The sequence below is a fragment of the Notolepis coatsorum genome (genome assembly GCF_963971535.1).
Source record: "Notolepis coatsorum genome assembly, chromosome: 12".
Lineage (NCBI taxonomy): Eukaryota > Metazoa > Chordata > Actinopteri > Aulopiformes > Paralepididae > Notolepis > Notolepis coatsorum.
Genome location: NC_140176.1, coordinates 56,083,188 through 56,101,272, shown reverse-complemented (window position 1 = coordinate 56,101,272; position 18,085 = coordinate 56,083,188). Strand labels below are relative to the sequence as shown.

The 18,085-nt window shown below is 40.7% G+C and overlaps 1 protein-coding gene across 3 annotated transcripts in view; it reads right to left on the bottom strand.

The window, feature by feature from the left end:
• The window catches only part of LOC311238170 (uncharacterized protein), a 41,926-nt gene extending 23,841 nt beyond the window's left edge, over positions 1-18,085 (bottom strand). For all 3 annotated transcript variants that reach the window (XM_084326183.1, XM_084326185.1, XM_084326184.1), the window contains exons 1-13: positions 17,996-18,085; positions 14,837-14,901; positions 14,656-14,741; positions 12,152-12,228; positions 11,886-11,968; positions 10,862-10,933; positions 10,671-10,764; positions 10,324-10,459; positions 8,786-8,922; positions 6,012-6,123; positions 3,766-3,883; positions 2,948-3,088; positions 2,216-2,329 (exon numbers count right to left, since the gene is read on the bottom strand). In XM_084326183.1, coding sequence (XP_084182309.1) covers positions 2,216-2,329; positions 2,948-3,088; positions 3,766-3,883; positions 6,012-6,123; positions 8,786-8,922; positions 10,324-10,459; positions 10,671-10,764; positions 10,862-10,933; positions 11,886-11,968; positions 12,152-12,228; positions 14,656-14,741; positions 14,837-14,875 — 1,209 coding nt within the window. In that variant the 5' untranslated portion in view covers positions 14,876-14,901; positions 17,996-18,085. The remainder of the gene's footprint in view (positions 1-2,215; positions 2,330-2,947; positions 3,089-3,765; positions 3,884-6,011; positions 6,124-8,785; positions 8,923-10,323; positions 10,460-10,670; positions 10,765-10,861; positions 10,934-11,885; positions 11,969-12,151; positions 12,229-14,655; positions 14,742-14,836; positions 14,902-17,995) is intronic.

Below are 18,085 nucleotides of genomic sequence, written 5' to 3'. Positions count from 1 at the left end.
ACCCTTAAGTGATTCCTCATACATGGGCAATAGAAGTGGGGAAAGTTTGTTGTGGAATTTCCTATAGAATTAAACACCAAACCCATCGGGGCCTGGAGCTTTGTTGGTCTGCATTGTCAAAATTTTATGTACTATCTCCTCCGTAGAGAGAGGTGCATCCAGGTCCAATACAGAGGCAGGGTCCATCTTTGGGGCTTCAAGCCCATCCATGAAAGCAGTCATTTGAGAGGCATCTGAAGGAAATTATTTATAAAGAGAGTAGTACGATTTAAAATCTTTATTAATGTGTACAGGGTCAGAGGTTAGGTTTCCAGAAGAGTCTTTAATTTGAGGGATTGAGCGGGAAGCTGCGTTCCTTTTGAGTTGATGGGCGAGTAGACGTCCTGATCTCCATGTTCATAGTAGGTGCTACGTGATTTCATCAAGTTGAAATAAGGTCAAATTCCACCTGCAAGACCAGTCGCTGTTTAAAAAGTTCGGGAGAAGGGTTTGAAGAATAGTTATAGTCTATTTGAAGTATCTTAGATGTGAGCTCTTGGAGCTTAGCTTTGTGTACTTTGTTCGAGTGAGCCGAGTAAGATGGTTTGCCCTCTAAGAAACGCCTTCAATGTTTCCCATAGTAAGGAAAAGGAGGTGGAATCATTCTGATTTGTAACAAGAAAATCATCAATAGATTTTGAAATAAATTCACAGAACTTTATCAGATAGGAGGGGATTCAATCTCCAGAGCCGGGGGGGTTCCGTTTTGAGAGGAAAATCTAATATCTAGGGTCAAAGGGGCGTGATCTGAGATGACGATACTTAAAAATCATCAATTCTAGAATAAGAGTGGTGTACTTGGGAGAAGGAAAATTCTTTGGCTGTAGGGTTGCGGGTAGGGTACAATCACAGTTTAATTTATCCTTTTACATCGCATTACATTCCTTTTTAAAACAATCAAATAACCACCGTAAGAGATATGGCCTCATACGGGTCCATTAAACCTTGTTGCGTATTCCTTCTCTCACACTGAACTGTCAACAAAAGAAAGTGACAGTGATAAAAACACTGTTGCCTCGCAACACAGCGACATGGATTTACATAAATTAAAGTCATACACACAGGCTTCCATCAATTCAAATAACAAAAGGTTCTGGATATTCCTAAACACAAATATTACGCAGGTAATTACTCAAAATAAACCATTCTTGGGGTTATTCACACATAGTATCTAGGTAATGTTCTATTGATTTATGAGTGAGTACATAGTAGGGGTGGGAATCACCAGTTTCATCACGATACGATATCGATTCTTTGGACAACGATACGATATTATCCGATATCACACAGTCTGCCACGATACGATACGATTCGATTCAGGTGCCTGCGATCGATATGAGACGATATTATATGCCCATTTAACACAATCAGTAACATTTAAAACAAAAAAAAGGCAATGGCAATATCATTTGACATTTTTATTTTTGAGCTCTTCCAGACATTTAAATGAAAAACAATCTATTGTTTTTAATACAAATAGACTTCCTGTTCACTGTTTTTGGTTTGTTTTTCTTTTTTTTCTCTATTAATATCCTATTCACTGTCACAGAGCTGTATTTTGGCTGGAAAAGCCGTCCAGATCCTGTTAGTGGGGCTATCCCGAGAATGCACCCTCCTTCCCAGTCCCCACTTCTCTCTGCCTATGGCTCTGGGTTAGCTTGTTAGCTTACGCTAATGTAACGGTATCTTCGATCTTTAACGTGACGTGGGCATAATGGAGTGGCAAGGATTGCAAAGCAGGTTAGATGCATTGGACCCGTTGCGGAATAAAACAGCAGGGACATGTTTTGGGTCACAGAATAGGCACAATAGTCTTGCTCTAGTGACGCTCTGTGTGCTGTTGATGTTAAACGGAGTTTCACAACACTGGGCGCGGGGCGATGACGTCGCCGGATTTTCAAAATAAGAGTATCGCAATATGAATCGATCTTTTTACGTGGCATCGATCCTATTTGATTATTGATAATAGATCGATATATCGATCTGGATCGATGTATCGTCCCACCCCTAGTACATAGTATTCTAATATTTTATGAGTACATAGTATCTAGTATTCAAATGTTTTATGAGTACATAGTATATAGGTAGTATTCTAATGTTTTATGAGTACAAAGTATCTAGGTAGATTTCCTAATGTTTTATGGAGTTGGGGTGTACAGGTTGTGTTCTTTCCAACCTGCATAATGGCGCCCATATTCTCTCCTTGGTCTTCAGTCACGACTTTACTCAGCTCATCCTCCAGAGAGGAGATCTTACTCTGGAGGATCTCAGTCTGTCCAGCCAGAAGGTCCTGACAAGAGAAAATCAGTCAAAAGAAAAGACAAACTATTGACCAAAATACGATAAGACTGTGTACACTGATCCAATATGTTGGGACTGTTTTTACCCATCGTAATAATAAATCACCCTAGAAATGGCTTAGGAGTTTGCTCCGACCTTGTATTTGGGTGTCAATAGGCTTTGCTCCGACCTCATCTTTGAGTGTTAGCAGGCTCTGCTCTGACCTTATGCACTGTGGCCTGGTTGAGTTGTGACTCTACTCTCACCTTATGCACTGTGGCCTGGTTGAGTTGTGACTCTACTCAACTTGTGTGATGTGACCTGGTTGAATTGTGACTGTCTAGAAGGCTCTACTCTCACCTTGTGATGTGGCCTGGTTCGAGACTCTAGAAGGCTCTACTCTCACCTTGTGTGATGTGACCTGGTTGAGTTGTGACTCTACTCTCACCTTGTGTGATGTGGCCTGGTTCGAGACTCTAGAAGGCTCTACTCTCACCTTGTGTGATGTGACCTGGTTGAGTTGTGACTCTACTCTCACCTTGTGTGATGTGACCTGGTTGAGTTGTGACTCTACTCTCACCTTGTGTGATGTGGCCTGGTTCGAGACTCTAGAAGGCTCTACTCTCACCTTGTGTGATGTGACCTGGTTGAGTTGCGACTCAAGGAGACTGCTCCTGCTGCTCCACTCCTCCCTGGCAGACGCCTGCGCCTCCCACAGCCGCCCGAGCTCAGCCTCCGCATGGATGAGTTGACTGCACAACTCCCTCATCTGACACACAACAGAAACAGTTAAAGGGCATCAAATTCTTTTCTGTGATAATTTTACAATACTGAATAAAAGAAGCATCCACACTCAAATGTATGAGTTTTTTTTTCTACAAGCGTTCCTCAAGAGACTCCTAAGCATGAACAGCTGTATAGAAGATTAATCGCAGATACGCATTGTATGCATGGTTCGCATGTGTGCCAAATGGTGACCTCGGAGCAGGTCCTAAATTATTAAATTATTTATTTTAAGACAGACAATTGGTTCTTTATCAAAATTCTGTTAATTATTGGTACATTTTCAGTTAGTTAATTATTGAATTTCAGTTAGTTGATTATTGAATTTCAGTTAGTTATTCATCAAATTTCAGTTAGTTATTTATTGAATATCAGTTGGTTATTTGTTGAATAGGTATATTCCAGGTGTGCAAATACATTTTTCATTCCAACACATTTGGGTGCAAGAGCTCAAACATTGTATGGCCTCATGAAGTCAGAGCCCCATTCATTGTCTATGGAGGAGCATCAGATTTTACATCCCAGTGAAATCACAGATTGCCGGGTTCCCTCTCTGATTTCTAGCTTTAGGAGAGTGGTGTGTTCACAAATACTGACTGAACTGTCCTGAGACACAGGAAGAACATACTGTAATAAATGTAGTGCGTGTTAGTGATTGTTTACGTTGGCAGAGAGAGTTCCATTTTCCTCTGTCAACTGGTCAACTTTGCGCTCCATTTGAGAGTTGGAGGTCTTCAACTGCTGGTGCTGGTTGATGACCTCATGGAGACGGCTTTGCAATCTAGGAGACAAACGGTTAACGGAACGTAGGCCAAATGCGTCCACATTTTTATAGGATTCTATCACATTTTCATAACAATAGCACCCTGCGCCGTTTTCATTGAGGTTTCTTACAAATTAACGATGCTCTTATGTTGTCCTTTATATGCCGATTATCATTAGAATCTTAAATTGTACCATATGTCCCCCTTTAGACAACATATGTAACGCTACAAGCGCACTTTTGTTAAGATAATTAGTTGGCCATTCTTGGTCGCTATACCGAGGTCGCAGTATCGTTTAACGCTGTTCAGATCACGTTGGAGAATATAGACACATCCCAGTGACCTGTGCTAACACTCTTGGGAAATGCAGTGTTGTAGTTCAACATTTTCAGCCTTTAATTTTAAACCAATGCTGCCATCTACTGACAACAAAAAAGTGTTGTCTAATAGTCACCTTGAGAGCTACTTCCGTATACAGCGACGCCCCAAACCCATTCTTGTATTTTATTTTTTTATTATTTTTTAAACAAACATATAAACAAACATGACAACACACGATAAGATATACAAGCATTAATTGTCAGGGCACATCCAATGAGATCACCTTTTAGTTAGTCGTTTTATATAAGATATACCCATAATACCTGTTATCTAAAAAAAAAAAACCTACACACATATGCTCAGCTCGAACCCCCCCCTCCCGGACCCCACCTTGAGAAGTACCTCCACTATCCCTCGCACCTAACCAGACACTACCATTATAAGCTAGCTTTTATTCTCTCCACCACTTCTAACCACATTGACATTTTGGATTCATTGAGACCCAGAATTCTTGCTGTAGATATTTCATGGTAAATTACATCGAGATATGTAAGAAACCAAACTTTACGGCACATTTTTTCCGGTTGAAACCAGCGTGATGCGATCAGCTTTTTGGCTACTGTGATACCCGATAAAACCAATCTCTTTAGCTGTGGATTCACTGCCCCAAACCCATTCTAGAGATTCCCACTTTTTGCTGGGAGTGGGGCGTGGCCGTGTTTGGTCCCAGACAATAAGAGTGGCCGCGATTGGTCACTGTGACGTTATACCAGATTCACCAAACACAGACAAAGACGGTTACTTCTACAGGTACACTGCATGCCTGTCCATCTCTTGCCGTATCTTTCCGCATTCCTTTTGTTAGTCTGTTCTGTCACCATCTCAGTCTTACATACATTCTTACATTACTTTACTAGATTTCAATGTAGGAGTTAATCAAACCTGCTCTCAGGACTGGATTACACTACATCTTCCTCAAACCTACAATTATAAACTCGGAAAGACTGCTTTTAGATTTTATGCTGCCGACTCATGGAATAAACTACAGAGCACTTGAAATATCGACTCCCTGGTGACACTGGGATATTTATATAAATATATTTTTCTTTTAAAGGACTTTACATCTTAATGTGTTTTAATGTAATAGTTTTAACCAATGCTAATATTTGTGTCTTATCATCCAATTTATCTTTGTTATTTTATATTGCTTTCTGCCTATTGTAATCTCGATCGAGGGTCCGCCCTCAGAGGATCTAAATCAGTGGTGTCAAACTTTAATACAGTGGGCCGAAATTAAAACGGGACAAAGTCGCAGGCCAGACTAAATATTGAAGAATTGAACATGTGTTCCCTTTCCTCCAGATTTATAATGAGTATGGATATAGGTTTTTCATATGGAAACAAACTTAAGTGTTTATTATTATAAACACAAGTAACATTTTAAATAAAGATATCAGTGGCATTAGTCTCTTTTTTTATTTAAATTTAAACCAAATTAAATGATTATGCCCTCTCCATCTGTAGCCTTAAGTAAATTTTCAATAGAAACCTTTTTAACAGGCAACAAGAAAAATGTATAAAAAGATAGGCCATGGCTTAGCGTAGCAAGAAAAAAAACACATCACACTAGAGCATTCTGGGATTTGTAGCATTAACGGCGCAAGAGTTGATTTTTCTTCTGCATTTGATATCATCTCGCGGGCCAAATATAATTACACCGCAGGCCTTGCGTTTGATACCTGATCTAAATAAAGGATGAACGATTGAAACATTGTAATAAATAAAATACAAAATAAATACTATTAAAAAAAACTCCTTCCTTACGCCTGGTTCTTGTCCAGCAACTCCTGCAGCTCTTGCCCCGCGCCCTGCTCCTTCTCACACTGGTCCCGAGTCAGCTTCTCCAATCGATAGCTCAGCTCTCTGATCTGGGAATCTGTTCAAACACAGGAACAAATAGTATGACCTCCTCTTGTACAGTGAGCCTTCCTGGGCCCTGTTCCTCGTACCTGGCTAACTGAGTTAGCCGGATAATTTTCAGGATAGCTCGACTTAAGCCAGACCTTTCCCCGATGTCGGATTGTCTAAATGACTATGGCCACACCCTCGCAAAGAAATGCCAGCTCGCTTCCTGAAATAATTCTCAGTCTAGATCCCATTATACCATTCTGAATTATATTTTTGTGCTTAGTTTTTCTAGAGGGGGCTTTTGAAATGTAAAATAATATACCTAAAATGCTGATAATAAATCATATTCACCCTATAGATTTACTTTGTCCTAAATAATGCACGTCATAGTTATACGGATGCGTCGCGACACACACACTATGTGGTAATGTGTTCAGGCTGATGGTTTTTATTCTGATGTTTTATCTGTCCACAAGGGGGTGCCACAAGGTTCTGTTCTAAGACCATTGTTATTTACAATCTATATCAATAATCTAGGCAAAAATGTTCCAAATGCAAACTCATTTTTATGCTGATGACACTGTCATTTACTGTTGTGCTAATACGTTGACAAAAGCTCTGGAAAGTTTGCAAAATACGTTTAAAGAAATAGAATCCCAACATCAGCAACTAAAGCTTGTTTTAAATCCGGAAAAAACAAAAATTATGATTTTTACTAAATCCAAAACAAAAATGCCTTGTCTTGCCTCTATACACACATCGCAAGGCATTCCTATTCAGATTGTGTCGACTTTTAAATACCTTGGCTTTTTACTTGATGACAGCTTGTCTTTTAAACCACACGTTGAAAGCCTGGTCAAGAGGCTAAAAGTGAGGTTGGGTTTCTTTTTCAGAAACAAATCGTGCTTTTCTTTTAATGCAAAGAAGCAACTAGTTGCTGCCACTTTTTTACCAGTATTAGATTATGGTGATGTTTTATACATGAATGCCTGTTCCACCTCACTACACATGTTGGACACTGCTTACCATGGTGTATTAAGATTTATTTCTGGATATAGATCACTTACCCATCATTGCACTCTGTATGCTAAAGTTAACTGGCCGTCCTTGACTGCCCGTAGACTGCTTCATTGGTACACCTTCATTTATAAAGCAATTATTGGTCAGCTCCCTTTTTACCTCGGTTCATACCTCACCATCACATCAAACCCATTTTACAGCTTACGATCCCAGGACTATTTATATGCCTCAGTACCCAGAACCCGCACAGAGTTTGGGAAAAGGGCCTTCATGTTCTCGGCTCCCCCTGCCTGGAATGGACTTCAAAAAACTTTGAAACTGCAGGCCCTCACTACCATATCTGATTTTAAAGTTCAAATTAAGGGCATTTTAAAGAATGAGATGGGAGAATGTCGCTGCTTCACTGCATAATGTGCCGTTATATTTTATGTTTTTAACCTGACCTTCTCTCCCCAGCAACCTCCTGCAGGGCCTCACCTTCCATCCTCTTTCTACCTTTTTACCCTACCCTCCAATCACATTCAATCTGATTTGCTGCAGCTCAAATGTATCCCCTTGCCCCACTTTGCCTTTTATGTTTCTGTCTGTGTTGTGTATTTTTGTATGTTTGTTTTTTGTTTTTGCTGCCATTTTGGCCAGGTCTTGCTCGAAAAAGAGATCTTTGATCTCAAGTGACTACCTGGTAAAATAAAGGTAAAATTAATTCAAGAATAAATTGAAGCGTCTTTATGCGTGGACTGTGGATTATGAATTACTCTGAATCTGTGGATTGTTGAATTGTATCACTGTCACTCACGTTATTGTGATATTGTAACTGGGATTAAAATGTCTGATGATGCGCTGTTTGACCGATTTGAGAAATTGAATGAGCCTTTGACATTTTGATGAATGAATGAGAAAATGCATTAAGCACTGTTATCTGATGATGCACATGAGGCGTCACTTGTATAAACCATATGGATGATGTCCGAAACAGATTAAAACCTGATTAATAGTGAAACTGTATAGCCTCCGACACGTTATTTCGGGGGTCACGCCTATATGATACCCAAGACGAGCGCATACAGTACAGATATCCTCATAAGTATCTATTAATTCGTATCAATTAGATACTCTTTGGGCTCGTTTGTATCTACTTATTCTGAAAGAGTTGAACTATTATTTTTGCTAGCAAGATCTCATTAGATTATTCATTCCATTAAGCAGTTAGAAAATCAGGATTTCCGTGATCGACACCTGCTGTCTTTTCAGGTGCCGTGCGCACTTATCCTGAGCATCAAGTCTGGTTTGAATTAACGAGACTGAATCAGTGTTCGAGGAACAGGGAAAGCCTGGATTCAAACATCGGGTTAATTGAATCTGGATAATGGGTTTTTTGATGGATTTAGTTGAACCAGGTACGGGGAATAGAAAATAAATAAAATGTTCTTACTTGCTTGGGTAAATAAAGGTTATAGAAATGTTTTTTTTTTTTAAACGGATACCGATATTTTCCGATATCACATTTTAATGCCAATATCGGTAGGCCGATAATATCGGACATCGCTATTATTTACCCTTCTATGTGAGAAGAGTCCATTGTTTCTTTCTATGAGAAGAGTCAGTTATTTACCCGTCTGTTCCAGAAGAGTCATGTATTTACCTTTCTGTTCCGGAAGAGTGTTATTTACCTTTGCGTTCCAGAAGAGTCAGTGAGCTGTTCAACTCTTTCTCCATGCTATCATGGGCCTCTGCGTCTTGGATCATCTGCCTCTTCATCCTCCTCATCCGGAAATGAGGAGTGTTCATAACATCCTGAAGAGGAGAGCTGCGCAGGAGAGGTCAAAGGTCAGTCACTGTCATGGTCTGATCGTCCTGGCCCATCCCATCCTCTCGCATATAGTCTACGGTCTGATGTATATGGTAATAAATGTATGGAGAGTAGGGATGTCCCAATCCGATCACGTGATCGGAGATCGGGCCGAGTGTGATTTTCAGAATCGGGATTTCTTAACAAATTATTTGTAAAACTAGACTAAATAGTTTATAGTCTTGAATTATTCTGCACTAAGCCAATTTTATTTAATTATTTTAAGACTGAATGTGAAGCGCGTCAAATGCCCCCGATGCATGTGTTGTGCTGGATTATGTCGTGGACCAGATGACGATCAAACAATTGGAATATTCTTTTTGGAATAAGCCCGATCTAAGGTAAGGAACATCTGTGACGTCAATTCCAGCTTGATCCTGCAATGTTTTCATTTCGATCCAGCTGATCAGCTTGTGTAGTGTTCACAACGAATGCCGTTACTGGCAATCAAAGCATTAGAAACGACACCCCCCCCCTTCATGCATTCATGATGAAACATAATACCCATTATATACATAGTAGCGTGTCCAACGCCAATGCATCTTGGACAGAAGATAGTTACTGTCAAACGACGCGCCCTTTATCTCAGCCTCCCAGGAATTAGCCCGGATCATTCCAAAACGATACTTATATTCACCACGGGATAACGCGTGAACGTATCATAAAATTTTTTATTATTTTTTGCATCTTGGACAGAAGATAGTTACTGTCAAACGACCATAGTATGCATCCATAGCTATAATATAGATATAGCTCTAAAAACAAGGTGACGCACTCCTATCTTTTAAAGCGTGGCCTAGCTACCGTCTATTGTACTACATGTATGGAGTGACACGTATAGTCTACTGTCTAGTACTAAATGTATGGAGTGTGATACGTATATAATACGATCTATTGTTTGAAGTTGGAGGGCAGTTATCCTTTCTATTCATTTCACAATCCTCTTCCCAGTGTCTCAGATTCATGTCATCACAGTAAAAGTAACTAATTAAAACAGTTAACCAAACACACGTCAGTTCAAGTGGTTTCCCGACAGTGTCCCTTAGGTGGCGTGTAGTGTGTGGCGTTAGCCGATGGAGGGGGTGGTGTGTAGTGTGTGGCGTTACCTGACGGAGGGGGTGGTGTGACGGAGGGGGTGGTGTGTAGTGTGTGGCGTTACCTGACGGAGGGGGTGGTGTGTAGTGTGTGGCGTTACCTGACCGAGGGGGGGGTGGTGTGTAGTATGTGGCATTATCCGACGGAGGGGGTGGTGTGTAGTGTGTGGCGTTACCCGACGGAGGGGGTGGTGTGACGGAGGGGGTGGTGTGTAGTATGTGGCATTATCCGACGGAGGGGGTGGTGTGTAGTGTGTGGCGTTACCTGACGGAGGAGGAGGCCACTGTGTGCAGATCCACAAACTGGACACTTCTGGAGCGGTGGAACACCGGAGACGCCAGATCGGAGCCAGAGGGGCTTAACGTGGAGCACACCGACGGAATGGAATGAGAAGGAGAAGCTGAGAGACAAAGGAATACACGCTGTAATAGGATTCTCTACAGGGGGATACACTTTAGTCCAGTAGTTGGTCATTAAGGTCTTATCAACTAAGACCTTAATGACCAACTACTAGACTAATTCACTAAGACCGTAAGGACCAATTACTGGACTAATCAACTAAGACCTTAACGATCCAATTAGGTCCAGTAGGAGTGTGATGTGGGACTTACATTCATTCCTCAGGTAGCTCTCCAGGTCACCATTCAGGGAAACACAACCATCCCTCTCCAACACAAAGCGGCTGGCAAGGGTCGCAAGCTCCTTCTGAAAATATGTTTAAAATATCAGCCATGACATCGCATCAAACAAAACATGTACTAGAGTTACACCAACGTGTACTAGGCCAGGAAACCCCCCTCACCTCCACTTTAAGGAGGAAGGTTGTGAAATGGTAACTTCTCATGAGGTCATGATACAACAGCAACAGAATCACCTGGAGGGGGAACAAAAACCAAAACCGCCATGTCAGAAATATACCCATATTCATCCATTATCATCTATGTGGGAGATGAAATAATTATGATACTGTGATACATTTTGTTATATAAATTAATGATAAAAATTAGGGCTGTCAGTTTATTGCGTTAATTAGATTAATTACACAGCAAATTATCACGTTATGAAAATAAACTCATTTATTTAAAAAAAATTTTTTTTAATTAATCTCATTAATTCCATAAGAATGTGGAATACACATTAGACCTTTTTTTTTTTAATATGGTCCATTTGCATGTTCTTGGTATCTGATTCTAGGGATATCTATGGATCTCAGGGAATGTATTCCCAGTGTCAGAAATACTGTGTCCGTTACTAGGCTTGAGTCAATTGTAATGAACCAAATGAGAATATCAATTCAATTTTCTTTTTATACATCTTTGACTGAATAACACCATGCACAAATTGACTAGACCTGAAAAATCTAAGCAAATGAATAAAGGGAAGATGATTAAACAGAAGGTTTTGTAGATACAGTACCGAATTGTGCCATCCGGACACATGCCATTTGAAATATGATTATAGAATATCAGGCCTAAAATGGTTATGTGATTAATTACAAATCCTGTAATAAATTTTTTTAATCGCCTGACAGCACCAATACAAATGCAATATTATGATACTGTGATGCTATATTTTGTTAAGTTGTCAAGTTTTGAATTAATGATTACACTTCCCATCATCCTGCAGTCAAATAATTGGATTTTTGAACGTGCCTTCCATCATTATTGAAAAGAAATCCTCAACGTGTATATTTCCCCCCCTCTCACATCCCTATATCCTGACACACTGAGAGAAGGGTTTGAAGTAACGGTTACTTTCTTAAAATAGATATTCATATTTTGGAACATTTCCAGATGGTCCAGAGGATGAACAAAGCAGACACCTACCTTGCATATTTCTATTGTATCGCCTCTGCTGACCTGTTCCCATGACAATGCCGCTGCGTTACCGGGACTGAACCTGCAGTCCTCTTAACATGCAACAGGAAGACAACAATTTAGACAATACAAAGGAATTAAGAAATCCCTTTCCAGTATATGAATCTCTCATTTTGAAGAAGAAAGAATACTCTTAGTTCTTAAAAGCCAAAACCTGTCTCATTCACTTAGTTATCCAACAATGGCCTGAGCTGGGGAGAAATAGGAAAACTCACTTTGCAAGAAGTCAGCAATGAACTCAAACCGGTCTTGAATGGGCTGGTCGGTGGAGGAAGGCGGGGCTTCTTCTTTCCTGTGGAAAACCAGGATTAGATCACATTGACAGTGGATTTCTGACGCACAAATATTGATCACATCTACACTCTAAACACAATGCTAATTCATCACTTACTCTGAAATCAAATATGTGAAAATCAAATTTTTTTGCACAAGATAAGTGAAAGCTATGGTAGAAAGAGATGCCGAGGTGAAATATGTTTTCTGTGCATGTGCGTTCAGTTATTTTGTACAGACAAATGTTTTATTGAATTTACTATATAGTGATATATATCGTTATTGAGATACGAAATGCCCCATGTCAAGATAGAAGATTATCCAATAGCAGGGCTGTGCGATATGGACAGTCTTTATTATCCCCAAGGGGCAATTTGGTTTGCAACAGTATTAGTACACAGCACAACCAGTACACATGGCAAATATACAATAAAGACATAAATACATTAAAAAATTCAATAGATCACCATAAAACTAATCAGCTGTAGAATAAGAACAGAGTATTTGTTGTGACTATACAGTAGCAGCTAAGCCTAAGCTTATTTTGAAATTGTATTTAAAAATCCAACAACTGACTGAACAAATGATCACAAATACCCATTTGATTGTCCCTCCTATGGGAGGTATACCTCCGTCCTGAAGGCAAGAGTCGAAACTCTGCATAGAGGGTCAGCTAGAATGGCCTCTGCCTTCGGAGTGGCTATGGGAGCATGATACAGTGTGTGGATAATATTCTTCTTTAATGAGTCAATTTTGTATCCTGCATTTGTGGAAGGGTCTTGGATGTGCATCAATCAAATCACCCAGAGGTACCTTAGCTGTAACCTTCAACCCGTATCTTAACCTTACCAGTCCCTTATCTGAACCCTAACCTTACAAGTCACTTATATTATCCCTAAGCTTACCAGTCCCTTATCTTAACCCTAACATTGCCAGTCACAGGCAAGGCCCTATTTAGGCCATGTGATAACACTTGCATCTAAAAGGCAAATCTTTCCTGTGACAAAATGGCAACCAATGTAATAAAAAAAAGTCAACCAACGAACAAGATTCTTGTACCGGATCTCCTCTGGTAAACAAGAATACCCTGAAGACTCGGCAGGAGCACTCATTCAAGGGTACTACGACTATGCTTGCACCTCATGGTACCAAAGCACCTAAAAAGGCACTAAAAACAAGGCTACAAACATCACAAAACATACTGGTCAGACTACTGCTTGACCTTACTCCTAAAACCCACCTCACCCCTGCCCACTGACATCCTAGGATGGCTTAGAGTAGACGACAGAGTACAGCAGCTTGCAATGGGCCTCGTCTACAAGATGCACTACACCACTATAAGATACCCATGTACATGTCGAAATACTTTCCAAAAGGTCAGGGAATTCCACGACCACACCAGAGGGAGTTCCACAAATCATGTTCAACCCAGATTCGGCACAAACCGGGACTAAACACGTTTAGCAATTATGCCACAACAATGTGGAACACCCTACCCACAGCTGTAAAATAATGTGAATCACTACCCACCTTCAAAACCGCCCTCAAAGAGCACCTACAGGAGCCTGCTATTCGAAACTGGCCTGTGTAAATGTCCAAACAAACGCCTGACCCACCCAACCCCCTCCTAATGTACAGTTTCCTCCCCCTGTATATAGTTTCTGTTAGGATCTCTGTAAAAAATACTGTATATCTTGTATGTCATGATATATATCTGTATATTGTGTATGTCATAAATGACATTATGAATTGAAAATGGGGGACCCTGATGTAAACAAGACGAAAGTCTTTCTCCGGTCTGTATCCCCTAACAAGTGTGTATTGAGCTGTACTGTATTACCCATTCTGCAATCTGTTAATACATTTTTCAATCAATCAATCTCTGGACTGCTCTCCAAGAGGAGCAATGTTTAAAATGTAGTTTAACCAGCGGTCAGGTGGCGTAGCGGAGATTGCGTTCGTCACCAAACGCCGGAGACGCTGGATTCACCTGATCGAATCCAGCTCACAGCTCCGGCGTTGTCACCAGCTTGGCTGGCCGTTCACACTAATACAATTGGCTGTATTAGAGGGTGGGAAAGCTGGCGGGGTGGGTCCGGGTCGTTGTAAACAGCGAATCCTACAGTTCGGTCGGGGCGCCTGCTCAGCGCGGATAGGATCTAAGGGGGTAGTGTGATCCTTCCACACGTTACACCCGCTCAGTGAGAGTCCGCGCTGCCAGGTGAAAAGAAGCGGTTGATTGGCTAGACGTGTGTCGGAGGAAGCACGTGATAGCCTCCACTCTCCCAGACCGACTGTGGGGGGTAAGTGCGCAGCGACCAGGAAGGGGATTGGGAATTGGCATAACTACTAACATTGGGATGGGAGAAAATCGGAGGAAAAAGGAGGTGGGAAAGATAATAAAAAAAAAGTAGTTTAACCAGTTACAAATATCACATTGACTCACAGTTTATGCACCACCTTCAGCAGCAACATGCCATCTTTCAAGTCGCTGATTCCCTGATCTGGCTCGTCCGGTTGCGTGCTGTTAATCTGTTGATTCAGTTAAAAGTTAAGTTAGTTCAACATTATGGATGTTGAAAATAAACCAAGTTGATGTCACCATGTCCGGGGCAGAACACACTTACCCAGGTCAGCAAAGCCGTCACTGCTCGGTTACCAGTCATTTTTTCTGGGGGTCTGCAACCTAAAACTGTCCACAAAAAATGCCTTTAAGAAAACATATTCAAAACCTCTTGGTGTGCATCTAGCTTCCAACATCACAGTACATAAATTCAACCCACTGAAATAAACTGATTATTGAGTGAGTGCCGAGTATGTCCAAACTTTTATACAACATATTGCCAGAATGTCTGTATAGCATTATAGTCAACTTATTCAGGGTATCTGAATATCTCCCGGTAGGCCTGCAAAAAATGGCAAATACAAAAACATTTTATATATTTAAAATTACAAATTGACTACCCTATTATTTTAGTTTTTATTTATTTAACACGTTTAAAATACTGTAAGTGCCAAAGCAGAAGCAAGAGACCCAAATGGGCCTATGAGAGAAAATACATTAAACAAAAAACAAGCTTTCGTTTCTATGAGCTCAAGATTCCCTCAATTCTGTCAGAAAAGAGTTTAGTCAATATTTGTATCCGTTCTTGATTATAGAGATGTAATTTTATCGTCGTCATGCTTCAGCTTTCACGCTGAAACCCTTGGACTCAGGCCATGTCCTCAAGTACATGGATCTTTTGCCAAACGGATATTCTCAGGCTCCGTTTAAAATAAAATCCCCGTCCACACCACAGTGTTTAAAAAAAAAATCCCCATCCAGACAAACACATAAACGCATATGAATTGCTCCAACAAGCATGCGGGCCAGCAGGTGGCGATAAGCAATATCCCTAATACCATGGTGGTACGAGCGGTCAGGACGACAGAGAAATGATTGGTTCACCCAGCCCACTTCACCACTCCTAGCATTTCCATTGGCTATATTGACATACATACAGTAGATAATAAATAAGATAGATATAGCGGTGGATTAGATGCAGTCCAGAGGAAACAACCAATCTAGATATGTCACGATTTAATGCTTTACTTCTGCGCACTGGGCGACGGAGATACAATGTCAATGTATTCAACGGATTCTGAAACTAAATATGGCGAGTCCTTATCACAAACTATATATATACTAATTACAACAAGACATTCATTAATTGCATTGTACTGTTCACGTGCCGTCGCATATATAAGTAAGGATAGTTTGAATGACATTTCAGCAACAGGCGCTGTCCATCTTATTGCCTCTGTGCGCTTCAAGGCTACGGCCTATTGTATTGCCATGGATGGAACAACAGTCTGAGCATGCGTAGTGAGCTGTGGCGTCATCGTTTATCTTCTAGACTATGCGTTTACAGTGGCTGCACGGATCCACTGAACGGATATTTTGGAAAATCTTCACTTTAAAATGAGTTTAAGAAAGTCTCCGTTTATGTCTCTGAAAACACCCTTTACGTGTGGATGAGGCCCAATCGTGGAATAAAATGTGCGTTTGGCAAAAGATCCATATACGTGAGGACATGGCCTCAGTGTACCACTCTGCACTTAGATTTATTACTGGATAGGTACGAATCTACACACCATTGTATCCTCTCTACAGTAAGGTTGGTCGGCCATCCCTGGCACCTCAGCGTGACTATCATTGGCTCTTGTACATTTTAAAGGCGTTGACTGGCAAACAGCCACCATATAGTATAGCTGCCGCCTTGTTGGACAGGAATGCTCCAGCCCATCAAACACAATCTAGTAATAACTGGATCACATTTAAAGTTCCACGGACTAGTACAGGACAACATTCTCTTATGAAGCCCCAAAGTCCAGTAATTAATTACATTCAGTCAAAGTTAAAGTGGGAAGTTCTTGCTTCCCTTATGGAATTTAAATGTTTGATTTAATTTCTCTATGATTCATGTTGTAACCGTTTGTAACGGAATGCACTGCACATTGTTTTGTTGTTTTATTTTGTTGTACACAGTTCTGTAAATGAGGTGGCCTCACCTCAGAGCTCACCTGAGTATAAATAAAGGTTTCAATCAATCAAAAGAAAATGAGAAACTGAACAGAGGGAAGGGACAGCAATACTAACAAAAATAAGTATCTACGTTCAATCAGGAACTTGTCTACATTCAGATAAGAAAATGTTCCTTTGAATTTGAAGAGAATTTGCCATAGGACTTGTGGTAATCTGGCGGGTGGAGATGGGATGGATGACTGCGTTGTTCTGCCTGTGACTTTATGTAAGGGATAATGTATAGCTACGAGGTCATTGTCGCAAAATAATTGCTCGGTATTTTAAACGTCAGTGAAGGTCAATTATTTTGCGATGATGACCGAGTATAGCTATAAATTATCCCGCTTATTACATGGCTAACTTACTAACAATATACCTAATTCATTTGACAAATCGCAGTTGTTCTGTGGCTCCGTCAGCCCAAATAAAGTGATTATTATTATCGCGGGCAGCCCGGCAGGTGTGTCTGATTGGCTGCACTGAAACAGTGTGCGTCAGTGGGGCTTGATTACTCCAGCTGCGAAAAACAATCACCGGTGGTTATCGAAAAATAATTCACCGCTGTGGGGGGCTATTGACCAATCACAAGCAAGCATTTCGGCGAATGTGAAAACGCCATGTAATAACTGGAAATAATTATTGAAGGGATGGGAATGGACTCTGGGATAGTAGTAGCCCCTTTCGTGACTGGTGCAGACAACAAGGTTTGGCCGAGTGACTCCACAGTCCCTTGCTCCCCCATAGAGGACACCACCCTGTTTAACTCTGAACAACTGGTCCGACGCGAAACGTTCGTTATATAGAACTATGAAGTATCGCAGATAAATGTCAAAGGTACTCAGTTGCACGAGGGTATTGGACAGAGAAACGCAATGGTTTGAAAACTCGGCGTTGCTAATAAACATTTTAAATATTTTTCTATAAACGTGTAAACAGCGAAGAACGTATGGCTGCTCTCGCCCCGAATGCCGCAATGAGGAGCATCTGCAGAGCCGCACTGTCTGCCTGCGTCGGTGACATAGCATATTTTAATTAATTTGTTATTCTTATTTATTGTGCCTATATGTAACGGTTTGAATTTGGCTGAATAACTGTCTTGTTTTGTAAGCTCGTCGTCGCACGGATACCTCGATGTCTTATGAGTTGAAATAAAGGTTTGAAATCAAATACAATAATTACACTAGCTAATGTAACGTTGCCGTGAGGTAAAACGTTTACTTACCGACAAGTTCAGCGAATAAGACAGTCGATGTGTCAGTCTGAACGGTGTATTTATCTCGTTTTAGTAGCAGTTCGTTGAACGTTACCGAGG